Genomic DNA, 12,827 nt, shown 5'->3' with positions numbered 1-12,827 from the left:
GGCTGAGGCAGGAGAATGGCGTGAACCCAGGAGGCAGAGCTTGCATTGAGGGGAGATCATGCCACCACTGCACTGCAGCCTGGGCGACAGGGTGAGACTCCGTCTCAAAACAAACAACAAAAAAGCAAGTAACTTACTGGCTTTTGTTATGCTAGAAATAAGCCCTATACATCAGCATTAGAACTTTTATTGAGAAGCCATTGTATTTTTATTTCTGATTCATATTTTGCCTAAAGTAAAAAAATAATGTTAAATAGCAATTTAAATGGAAACCAATACAAATGGATTTAAAAAGTAAAGTTGCATTAGCATCCCAGGATTATCATTATAATTGAGAATAAAATTTCTTACTGAGCTTTGCTTTTTAATATTTATTTTCAAAAATTTTTAACTGGTCTGTATTACACAGAACATACTGAACTTTCTAAGTTAAGATAAAAATCTATCCTCTTGTATTAGGAAAAATCCCATGCACTATTTAATAGTAAGGAAAATAAGTGCATTTGAAGCCAATCTCTCTTAATTCAGAGCTCATTTCTTTAGTAGCCCCTTTGCATCAGGAGTGCCTGACATTGACATCCTGACACCATTGATGCAAGTGAATCAAGCAAGTTTGTACCACCCAGAGGAAACCTACACTTGTATTGCAAAGCTCTGACAACTGTGTCCCTGAAACTCTAGTTCCTAAAGTGTTAATGTTTGCCACAAAAAGTATTGTCAAATTGAGATTAGGCAAAGTTCAAGGGATTTCTAGATTTTTGGCCATGTAATACAGTTTTGTAATACTTCTCAAATGCAGATGATCATGGAACCTTTTCGTTGGGGTACAGTTCTTCTGGTAAAACAAATATTCTTTGAAATGTAGTTTAAGAAACACTGCTCTAGAGATAATTTAAATCATTAATTTATTTTAAAAACTTAAAGCATTTGCTATTATGTCTTAGGTTTTAGGGTTATAGAGAAAAAAGATAGAGCCCTTGCCCTCAAGAAGCTCTTGGTTTCAGTGGGAAACAATGAAATAATTACAATATACTGTGCTAAATGCTGAGATAGAAGCAAGGATTTTTGGGACTGGTAAATAAAGTGAGTTTTGGAGATGACCGAAGTTAATGTGGGGAGGCAGAGGAGGGGTGTTTGCAAGGCAGTGTGTGGGAAAGCACAGAGGAGTGAAAAGGAAGGGACTGCTTTGCATTTACTTTCTTTCTATATTGTAAGTTTAAGTTCATAGCATCTTATAGAAGATTTTTAGTTCAGTTGAGAAATATGTAATTTTGTGAATTATAAATTGTTTTTGCTTTCTTACAGGAGGGAAACACTCCACTTTTGTTTGCTATAAATTCTAGGAGACAGCAAATGGTGGAATTTTTGTTGAAGAACCAGGCAAATATACATGCCGTTGACAATTTCAGAAGGTGCAATAGTTTTTGGGTTTTTTTGTTGTTTTTTGTTTATTTCCTAAAAACCTGAGTGTTCTGGAGTAGTAACTCAAGTAAGAAATGTTAATAAGATTCACTTATAATTATTGACATATAGTAAAAAATAATACAAATAATCAGTTAGGTAGAAAAGCAGTTATTTGGACTGAGCAACATCAAAAACAGTATATAGTAGGATTCATCTTTTCTTATAGACTGTTATTTGTAATCTGATGTTTTTGGTCCTGTAATCATAATAACTAAAGGGGTTTTGTATTTTCTTAATTTTATAAAGCATAGACTTTAACTTTCAGTTTACAACAACTACTATCACTATTATTGTTGTTGTTGCTGTTGTTTTCAGCCTGCAGATAGCTCTTACTTGTTTGATCCCTAGCTGACTTTGAATTACAATATATCAGACTAGGAAAGCAATGGGGAAATCTTCATCTGAATCTTTGCCTACTTTAGATAAGTGACCTTAGCACAGTTTCTTGGCCATCAAAGGATTATAAATTAAGAGCTTGTATTATGTCATATCCCAGTGGGACAAGAAGCTTCCTTGTTGTCCCTGCCTTCTAGAGATGCTTATACACATAAGCTAGTACATGTAAATGGTTATTATGTCTATCCTGAGAGGCAAGATATGAAATCGGTAAAGTGTATCCAATTTGCTAATTAAATATCTTTATTAAAGTTCTTGAGTGCTGTTATTTCTTTGTTATTTTAGAACAGCCCTCATGCTTGCTGTGCAGCATAGCTCATCAAGTATCGTCAGCCTCCTCCTTCAGCAAAATATAAATATCTTTTCTCAAGACATGTTTGGCCAAACTGCTGAGGATTATGCTGTTTGTTGTGATTTGAGAAGGTATATGCTTATATTAGGTTAATACTACATTAAGGTTTAAAATAATTACAAATATTGCATCTTATACATTAGGTGAGAGTTCATAGTTTGGTTGAAGTAGTTTGGAATGGCAACAAGTTAGTCCACTTTTTAGCCAGAAATCAAACAGAAAGCTAGACTAGTTAGAAGTAGCAATGAGTGCAAGATTCTTTCAGAATCTTTGAAGACCTTTATCCCTAGGGATCTCAGTGTTGTTCATTTCATTCCAAGTATTACCCTTGTATGTGAGACATAAATAATGTCACATCTTTTACTTTCTTTTTTTCTTTCTTCTTTCTTCTTCTTTTTTTTAAACAAAGTCTCACTATGTTGCCCATGTTCCTGAGCTCAAGTGATTCTCCTGCCTCGGCCTCGCAAAGGCCACCGTGGCTGGCCTGACTTTCCAAATTAGTTGTTGGGTCTTGAAATGTCCAGTTTAGCAGAAAATCTTGTATTTATTCCCTGGGGCTATCTCTTATGCCTTCCTGCTTTGGATTTTTCAAAAAGCTAAGGGGTTCCCTAAGTCCAAGGAAGACAATCTTGCTTTACAAGTCAGAAGAAGGGGGGAAAAGGCCATTCTAGTCATTCTGTTGTTTCCATTGATTCACTTCCTGTATTGCTGCCATTGTAACTTGTCCTGCAATCTGGTAATGATTGACTTTTGGCACCAGGATGCCCTTACTGATTCAGATCCCTCTGTCTTCATGATGACTCATACACAGTGTCCACAGCTACAGTGTTTTTTAGTTCATGTACATAGATAGGCTCAGCCATTGTTCCCAGCACCCTGCTCTGGCAGAAAGGCCTCCTAGCTTTACCCACACACGTAGTGAGTAAATTGACCTTCTCCCTAATACTAAAAGCCTTATTTGTAGCCCACGTCTTAGCTTGGCCTAGCCTATACCTTCATGGTATGTTATCCTTTGAGACCAGTGTCCATCTGTTCTCTAGCAAACATTAGTTGGATTGTACTCAACAGTCAGGGATGTTCAAATAATGTTGCAGGAAGAGAGCAGAGGTCCCTTTGCCTTTTGTTGTCACATCTGTACCTTGAACCTTTTTTCTGTCCCGTGTAGCCTTTTGTTAGATAGCAGAATGTTCCACATTATCCTTCAATAGAGTAATGAGCACCAACTTGGAGTTGGCCCCTCAAGTAATGTGTTTCCATAATAATGAAAACCTGTCAGGCTCTTTGCATCTCCACCTCAAGTTTTTAAAATATTTTAAAATTCTACCTCACAGGAAGTCATTCAACAGAATTCTCTGTATCTAAAGTAGGTAATTTGGATTTAACAGAGCTAAGCCTCATCCATGACTTTTGAGTATCCGTGTATAAAACAGGGCTTTATACTGGTTTCAGCAGCACATATTCTAAAATTGGATCAATACAGAACAGATAAGCATGCCTGCTGCCTAAGGATGGCACACAAATTCAGAAAGCATTCCACATGTTGCATGGTCCCCAGAAGGTCATTTGACTATTTGTTAACTAGCTTCAAGGAAATGTGAGTCAAACCAAAACAGGAGTCACCCAATATGGAAATTGTTATTATGATCATTATAGAAGTATTCATGTAAGGTGATCTGTGAAATGAGAGCAGAGGTGAGTGGCATATGGGATGTTACATGCAAATATGTTGTTAGTACATGACTTGGAAATGAAGAAACATCAACTTGCATCTCTTTCATGGAACTGAAAAACAATACAAGCAAGGCTTTGTCTTGTGTGTCAGTCGGAGAGGACCCAGAAGATGCAGCCTCTGACACAGACCTGCTGGCTCTGAGTTTGAGGAGGTAGAGAAGGAATGGTAGTTGTCCCAGCCAGGTTTTGACATCTATTAGTTTTCTGCCCTTGGTGTGATTGATGAGCTCAGTAATAGGGGACAATTAGGTTATATGTTTTAATGAGACAATAATATATTTATATATAAATTTAGTTATAAGTTATGAGCTAGCTAAAATGCTCTGAACTATAAGCCACAATGAATAGAACTAATAACCAAAATTAACACTTAATAATAATCTCTGAAAACTGTGACATTCAAGTATTAGAACCTATGAAAAAACACTCATCAGGTTTTATTTGAGATTCCAAAATTGTTCCAGCAATGCAGCTCAAGAATAAATTTTCCCATTGCTTTACTATTTCTCTGAACATTTAAACATTTTACCTCATTACATCCTCCTAACAACCTAGTGAAGTCAAGTAGTAAAATCTTTGTTTTTTAGAAGAAGCCGTGGAGCCTAAGAGAAGCAACTGGTCTGAAAACAAAATACCTATTGGTCACAGAGCGAGGACTTACTCTGAGTGCAGGACAGTTTCCAGGCTGTTAAGCTAACTAGAATTAACTTACTGAGCTATGTTTTTCTCAGTTTATGAGTACTTCCTGTTTTTCTTCTTTAATTAGAAGCTTAATAAGTTTATACAGCTTAAAATTTTAAAGTGTATTGGACATTAGAGTTCTGATATTAGCTCTGATATTGTCTGAAATGCTTTAAGAATTTAATATGTTTGGTAAATATTTTTCATATCACTATTAAAATACTAATTTCATTTATTACATTTATTATGCATAGCATTCAACAACAAATTTTGGAACATAAAAATAAGATGCTTAAAAATCATCTTCGAAATGACAATCAAGGTAAGACTTCTGATAGTAAATTTCTCATTTCTCTTGGTGGTCTTACTGATTTTAAAAAGCAAAATTACAGGCCAGGCGTGGTGGCTCAAACATGTAATCCCAGCTCTTTGGGAGGCCAAGGCGGGTGGATCACCTGAGGTCAGGATTTTGAGACCAGCCTGGCTAACATGGTGAAACCCCATCTCTACTAAAAATACAAAAATTAGCTGGGCATGGTGGCGGGCGCCTGTAATCCCAGCTACTTGGGAGGCTGAGGCAGGAGAATCACTTGAACCCAGGAAGTGGAGGTTGCAGTGAGCTGAGATGGCACCACTGCACTCTAGCCTGGATGAAAGAGCGAGACTCTATCTCCAAAAAAAACCAAAAAAAGTCAGATTACGTATTTTTAATCATAAAAGAGCAGTTTAAAATATGTATATTTATGTATAAATTAATTTTTTAAATTTCTTTAGTTTAGAATTCAGTTATTTAAGAAGTTAGTTCTCAATCTCAAACAGTATTCTCTGAAAAAAATTCGTTTATGATCCCTGAAATTCTACATTATATTTCTGTATTAATATAAATAAGAAATTAGATTTTTAAGTTAACATGTTGCATTTTCCTCTATAATTACATTGTTACAAATTGCACTTGTTATGCAAATGGATCTTCTATTTAACTTTTATAGTAAATGGTTTATATTTAGTAAATAAATGTTAATTACAGTTGATTCTTGAATGTTGTGGGGGTTAGGGACTCTGATCCCTGTGCAGTTGAAAATCTGAGTATAACTTTGACTCCTTCCAAACATAACTACTAATAGCCTACCATTGACTGGAAACTTTACTGATAACATAAACAGTCGATGAACACATAGTTGGTATGTGTTGCATTATTATATACTATGCTTTTAGAATAAAATAAGCTAGAGAAATGAAGCTGTTACAAAGAAAATCATAGAAAAGAAAAAAACATACCTACTATTCATAAACATAAGTGAATCCTCCCAAAGGTCTTCATCTTCATCATCTTCAGGTTAATTAGGCTGAGGAGGAAGAAAATGGTTGGTTTTGCTGTCTCTTGGTTGCAGAAGCAGAAGAAAAATCTGCATATAAGTGGACCCCTGCAGTTCAAACTCTTATTGTTCAGGGTCAAGTGTATTACACAGGAATTTGTGTCACTAAGAAAGTAACTGTCTTTAGAACTGGGAATTCAACAATCCCTTTCTGATACCATAAACTAAATGGCAATAAGAACCATAAAACTGAGCCATTGTGCACCTATACAAATAGGAGATTATTTCTGAAGATACCTACTGAATGCAGAAGACAGAAAAGTAATTCCTTCCCAAGAAGCAGAAATTATGTTACATATTCTTATACAAACAAGGTCTACTTTTAATTTATTCACCATAAGTTGGAACCTCATGAGATAAATTCACTTCTTAGAACAAGCTATGTTGTTTTATGTGCTGGTTAATTATCATAATAATAGTAATTTTGTTGGAACAAGATAATCTGTTACCAGGCTGGGCGTGGTGGCTCATGCATGTAATCCCAGCACATGGGAGGCCAAGGAAGGCAAATCACTTGAGGTCAGGATTTTGAGGCCAGGCTGGCCAACATGGTGAAACCCTATCTCTACTAAAAGTACAAAAATTAGCCAGGCATGGGGGTGGGCACCTGTTATCCCAACTACTCAGAAGGCTGAGGCAGGAGAATTGCTTGAACCCAGGAGGTGGAGATTGCAGTGAGCCAAGAATGTGCCACTGCACTCCAGCCTGGGTGACAGAGCAAGATTCTATCTCAAAAAAAAGAAAAGATTAGATACTCTGTTAACCATTAGGCAAGGGATGATCATAATAAATATTCCAATAGCCAAACTCTAGGCTCAAAAAATTATAATAAAATTATAAAAATGGTTCACAATAACACAAATATAACACCTAATGCATTGTACAATCTGAACTGTATAAAGACACTGTTAATTTCATACATGTTTATCAAACCACTTCTATAAGTTAGGTTTGGCAAATTGCAGGAGACAAAGATGGAATTGACATAGTTTTTGTCTTTAAGGTGCTCATAATAGAATATAGATAACTAGTTAATTTTTGTGTTTTTTCAACAGAATTTTAAAAATATTTTAATTCATTCATATACTTATCCACTTAAAAAATAACTATCATTTATCTTTTCTAGACTAAGCATTTTTCCAATGTTACAAAATACATTTAAAAAATACAGTTAGGAGATTGTTATTACCACTGTTATTTATTTACCACCTTAAATAGTGCTTACTGTATGTCCAATGTCACCTGGGAGCTTATAGTTATTATTTATTACATATGTATCATGTTCAGTATGTGCCAAGCACGTTTATGTTTGTGGTAATGAATGCAAGCTTCTAAAATGTGGGTAGGATTTCGGGGAAGCATGCAGAGTGGGTGGAACTTTGCCAGGTAAGGAGGCAGAGGGATGATGCTTGACAGAAGGAGTATCTAACGAGCTTGCATGTTTGACAGAAGCAGCAGCCACGAGGAATGAAAGTTTTAAAACACGAGGAGCAAGTTCAAAAGATAGGACACTTGAGTGAACTTTGTAGAGTTTATGAGCAGCTCAAATTTACTAGTGCAAAAAAATATATATGGAGAGCTTGTTAATGAGGTGAAAATAGCTTACAGTTATTATTTATTACGTATTTATCGTGTTTAGTATGTGTCAGTGAAGGCAGGCTTAGGAGAGACTTTGTTGTTGGTTTACCTGTGTCTAGAAACAAGTCCAGTAAAAGAGTTTTAATAGTATAGAACTGAGTAGATCTTATCCTGTAGGCCAGGGGAAACTTCTGAGGTAGAATGCTTTTGGCTGCAGATACTAGAGGACATAACAGTGGCCAAACCATAAGAACCAGACTTGTTTTGGTTGTCTGGTGATATTATTGGATCCCACTTGTTCCTCTTTCAGCTATGCTGTTGACAGTGTCTTGTTCATGTCTCCTTTCATGGTTGGCTACTTAGCAACAGCTCCAAACATCATGTTCTCACAAGACAGTATCTAAAGGCTGGAAGGGCTGCTTTTCTTCACATGTGTCTTTTAAATTGGGAGAAAACTCAGAACCTTGCAGGGGACTTTTTGTAATTTTTTTTTTTTTTGGCGGGGGGATGTAGTCTCTCTCTGTCGCCAGTCTGGAGTCCAGTGGCACGATCTCGGCTCACTGCAGCCTCCACCTCCCAAGGTCAAGCAATTCTCCTGCCTCAGCCTCCCGAGGAGCTGGGACAACAGGCACGTGTAACCAAGCCCAGGTAATTTTTCTATGTTTAGTAGAGACGGGGTTTCACCTTGTTGTCTAGGATGGTCTCGGTCTCTTGACCTTGTGATCCGCCTGTCTCGGCCACCCAAAGTGCTGGGGTTACAGGCATGAGCCACCGTGCTCAGCCCTTTTTGTAAAATTTTATTAGCTGGATCACACCACATACTCATTCCTAAACCAGGCACTGGGAAAGCAAATGTGGTTATGTGATTAGCTTTGAATAATCACTTACCTTTTGAAGCTGGAGAGGAGTATTGAGATAATAAATATCCAAATAGATTTGTGATTCTCCAGCAAGAAACGACAAGGAACTGCTCTTGGGTAGGGAGCCAGCAGTGTTTGCTCTAGAAATTCATTGGAAAATTGTGAGCAGGGGAGGCATTAGATTCAATTTGAGAATTAGGGCATTCTGTTCAGGGTATAAAGCAGGGATTGGCAAACTTTTTCTGTAAAGGGCCAAATAGGAAATATTTTAGGCCATGTGGTCTCTCTTTCTCTCTCTCTCTCTCTTTCAAGAACGATTTAAGCAGCTGAAGGCCATGTGATCTCTGTCGTAGCTACTCAACCCTGCCATTGTAGTGTGAAAGCAGTCATAGGCAGCATGTCAGTGAATAGGCATGACTGTACTCTCATAAAACTTTACTGAGAAAAAACTTACGGTAGGCAGGATTTGGCGTGTGGTCTGCAGTGTGCTGACCCATTTTGTAGAGGGTAGATGGAGGATAGGTGTCACCTGGGAGCATATAGTTATTATTTACTAGAAATTTATTATGTTCATTAGATGCCATGCACTTTTAAATTTGTGGTGATGACTGCAAGCTTCTAAAAAAATGGGTAGGATTTAGGGGAAGCATGCAGAATGAGTGAAACTTTGCCAGGTAAGGAGGCAGAGGGATGATGTTTTCTAGAAGGAATATCTAACAAGCTTGCATGTTTGGCAGAAACAGCAGCTGTGAAGCCTGCACATTTGAAAAAAAGGAAAGAAGGTGCAAAAGGTAAGACACTTGAGTGTCTCTGCTCTTAACCATGTGAAGAGACTGGGAGACAAGGGAAGCTTCAGCCATAGTTAATGCTATAGTTTCCTTGTCACAAATCCATGGAGTCCATGAGTCTATTACAAGGTTTTCACCCATCCATGATAAAATAAAATGATGGAGCTCCAGTTTATTCATTTGAAAGTATTGGTGTTGCCAGGGATGGTGGCTCCTCCCTGTGATCTTGTCAGTGTTGGAGGCTGAGATAGAAGCATCCCTTGAGGCTAGGAGGTCCAGCAGCCTGGGCAACATCGCCAAATCTTGTGTCTATTTTTTAAAAATCTGTAGCTGGGTGTGGTGTTCTGCCCCTGTGATCTCAGTTACTTGGGAGGCTAAAGCAGGAAAATTACTTGAGCCTAGAAGTTTGATCCTGCAGTTAGTTATGATAGCAACCTTACACTGTAGCCTAGGTGGCAGAGTGAGACCCCATCTCTAAGAAAAATCAAGTCAAATAGGATAAGATACAATAAAGTAAAATGTTGGTCTTTTTCTTGGAATTATGCGTTTCTAATTTGTTTTGCTTTTTTTATAAATTTAAGAAACAACAGTAATAGTTGGTTTATATAAGGCTTTCAGAAACTGGCTTCTGCCCAAATCTCCATCTGCAGCCCTTTCTCTGTCTGCCTCTTTTTCTGGCATTACTGAGCTGCTGGTGATGCCCCCGTCACCATCCCTCTCATGTAGACAAATACATACACTCTAGGAAACTTCTCTCCCTCTCTTGCCACTGCCTGGCATGTACTATCTTTCCTGCCCTCTGCCTCTTTTAATCTGGTGAACCTCACTGTCTAAGTCTCAGCCCATGCATGATCTCTAGAAAAACCATCCCTGACAGCTTTTATTCTCATTCTTTAAACCCCAGTGCCTACCACTTAGCAGGAACTCAATTAAACATTTAGTAAAATAAAGACTTTATACAAAGATGATTGCTACAGTCTAGCAACAAAGGGGATAGACGTGCAAAAACATGATGCGCAGTTCAGATGGTGAAGTGACACTAGAAAAATGGACACTAGAAAAATGGACTAAGGGAGCCCCAAGGACAGAGAGCCTGTGTATGTGGAGAAAGATAGCCAGATTCAAGGAGGACTTCATATAGCATTTTGAGCCTTTTTTCCTTTTTTCTTTTTCTGTTTTTGGAAACAAGTTCTTACTGTGTCATCCAGGGTAGAGTGCAGTGGCATGATCGAGACTCACTGCAAACTGAAACTCCTGGGCTTAAGGGATCCTCTTGCCTCAACCTCTTGAGTAGCTGGGACTACAGGCACACACCACCATACCTGGCAAATTTTCTGTAGAGTCAGGATTTCACTATGGTCTCCAGACTGGCCTTAAACTCCTGGCTTTAAGCAGTTATCCCACCTGGACCTTCCAAAGTGATGGGATTACAGGTGTGAGCTACTGTGCCCAGCCTACATTCTGAGTCTTACAACACAAAAATACATTTATCAGAATAGTAGAGGAAAACATTTCAGATGTAAAAAACAGGGTGTACATTATAAAGGTGTAACAGTAACAAAAATTTTGCAAATTATTAGTAAATAACAACTTAGCATGTTGTTTAAAAGATACTATTATGAAGTAGAGAATGGTAAAGTGTTACTTTATATGTTTTCACTGTATTTTAAAATTTTGTTTTGTTTCCAGCAGTTTTGTTTATTTACATTGGGTGGAATAATTTGTGGGTGACCCTGAGACTTTTGCATGTCTTGAACCTGCTGATATCTAGTGTCTCCCCAAGTGGTTTGTTAAAGTTTTAGGTAATTAGAAGTGCTTCTTAAAAATGTAAATATTCCAATAAACATTTAGCTTCATTTAAACTCTCAATTTATAAAATAAAAGTATGTTATTTTGTATCCATTTTAATAAAGATTATAGTCTTTATTCTAAGTCATTCATTTTAACTGAACATATGGATTTGTCAGCAGAACACAACTTAAAAGTGGCTTCAGAGGAAAAGCAAGAAAGGCTTGAAAGAAGTGGAAATAAACAGCCACAGGTATATAGCAATTTAAATTTCTGGTTTACTATTGGTTTGTTTGTTTGTTTTTCTTTAATACCATAGCATAGTCCAAATGAAGTGACCTTATAGGCTATCCTTTTAGAATCCAACAGAGCGTAATTTCATATTGAATTTTAAAACATTTTAGCCAGTTATAAAATTTAAAATATTCTTACAGTCTGTAGTAACTCATAGCTATCTGTACCCTTGGAATTGAGGCCAGAAATTTCCAGAAGTCGCTTTGCTCTTTTATTTTTATAACCTTCTTCATGATAAAGAAGGTAACATCAGAAATGGAGTTGTATTACTAAGCAAGAGAAATTATGAACAATTGGACAGTGATGGCCCCTGAGTTCACCTCATGTTAAAGGAGTGGTTCCCAGTGGTTCGAACTTTGCAGTTTTATGTTGCTGGTCACCAGTGCTGAGGTTAAAGACTTCGTCTGTTTTTTGGTTTCTGGTTGCCTTCAGTGTCTATGTTTAGGGAGAGGATGGGTTCATAAAATCAGCCCAACTGCCTATTGAGAGAATCATGCCTTCCAGAAAGGGACTTTGGTGTCAAGGTACAAACAATAACTTTCTTGTTTTAACATAAATAGAAAATGCCATTAAAATTTTTTAACCCACTGTCACTAGTGGAGCTTAGAATATATTAGACCTGGATATAAGCAGATAACTTTCTAGATAACACTGTCATATTACAGTACAATATTTGAAGTAGAATCTAAAAATTTTCTTGTCTTTCTGATTGGTATTCATTTTGGCTTCTAATAATTTAGCATTTGCCAACTCTTTAGTTAATCCTCAGAGATATTAATTCACTGTAGGGGTTCACTATTTAGGGTATGCTGAGGTAAAAATCCTTTGAAGAGAGAAAGCCTGTGGAATACTACATATCATCTGTGAACCCATTTCTGTCAGATTTAATTCATAATGAATTAAGTTTATTCCAAACAAACAGAGTTAAGCTTCCTGACTCATGTTTTTCTCCTATATTAAGCCAAGGCAAATTATTTTTTACTTCTTAGTTATAATCCAGTAACTTAGGGGTAGTAAAACATAGATTAAGTTTCACAGTTCAATTTTAATTATTTTCTATTTTTTCTTTGTTCATACTTAATTGAGACTAGAGTTAATTTTAAAACATGCACCCTGTCAGAAAAGACATCTGAGAAACAAAAGAAGCAAATTAATTTTCACTTTTGCACCTGCAAAAAAAAAAAAAAGTCTCAAGAACCAGAACTGGGTAAAAATTGTAATAAAGACGATATATCTGTATATTCAGGACTTCCTTTAAAATTCATTACAAAGACTCACACCTGTAATGCCAGCACTGTGGGAGGCCTAGGCGGGCGGATCACCTGAGGTTGAGAGTTTGAGACCAGCCTGACCAACGTGGAGAAACCCCGTCTCTACTAACAATACAAAATTAGCCAGATGTGGTGGCACATGCCTGCAATCCCAGCTACTCGGGAGGCTGAGGCAGGAGAATCGCTTGAACCTGGGAGGCAGAGGTTGTGTTGAGCCAAGATCATGCCATTGCACTCCAGCCTGGGCA

General features: G+C 37.2%; 1 protein-coding gene and 1 non-coding gene across 2 annotated transcripts in view; both read left to right on the top strand.

Annotated features, from left to right (window-relative positions):
• ANKRD18A (ankyrin repeat domain 18A) overlaps window positions 1-12,827 on the top strand; it is a 51,144-nt gene that overhangs the window by 8,237 nt on the left and 30,080 nt on the right. The window contains exons 5-9 of the mRNA XM_025359519.1: window positions 1,306-1,412; window positions 2,146-2,283; window positions 4,879-4,946; window positions 9,176-9,229; window positions 11,194-11,267. Of these exons, the coding sequence (XP_025215304.1) occupies window positions 1,306-1,412; window positions 2,146-2,283; window positions 4,879-4,946; window positions 9,176-9,229; window positions 11,194-11,267 (441 nt within the window). The remainder of the gene's footprint in view (window positions 1-1,305; window positions 1,413-2,145; window positions 2,284-4,878; window positions 4,947-9,175; window positions 9,230-11,193; window positions 11,268-12,827) is intronic.
• LOC112608763 lies at window positions 3,652-3,755 on the top strand. The gene has a single exon (XR_003116055.1). It is a non-coding gene; the product is annotated as a U6 spliceosomal RNA (small nuclear RNA).

This window comes from Theropithecus gelada, chromosome 15 (assembly GCF_003255815.1).
Source record: "Theropithecus gelada isolate Dixy chromosome 15, Tgel_1.0, whole genome shotgun sequence".
NCBI lineage: Eukaryota > Metazoa > Chordata > Mammalia > Primates > Cercopithecidae > Theropithecus > Theropithecus gelada.
This window is presented reverse-complemented; position numbering and strand designations above follow the sequence as displayed.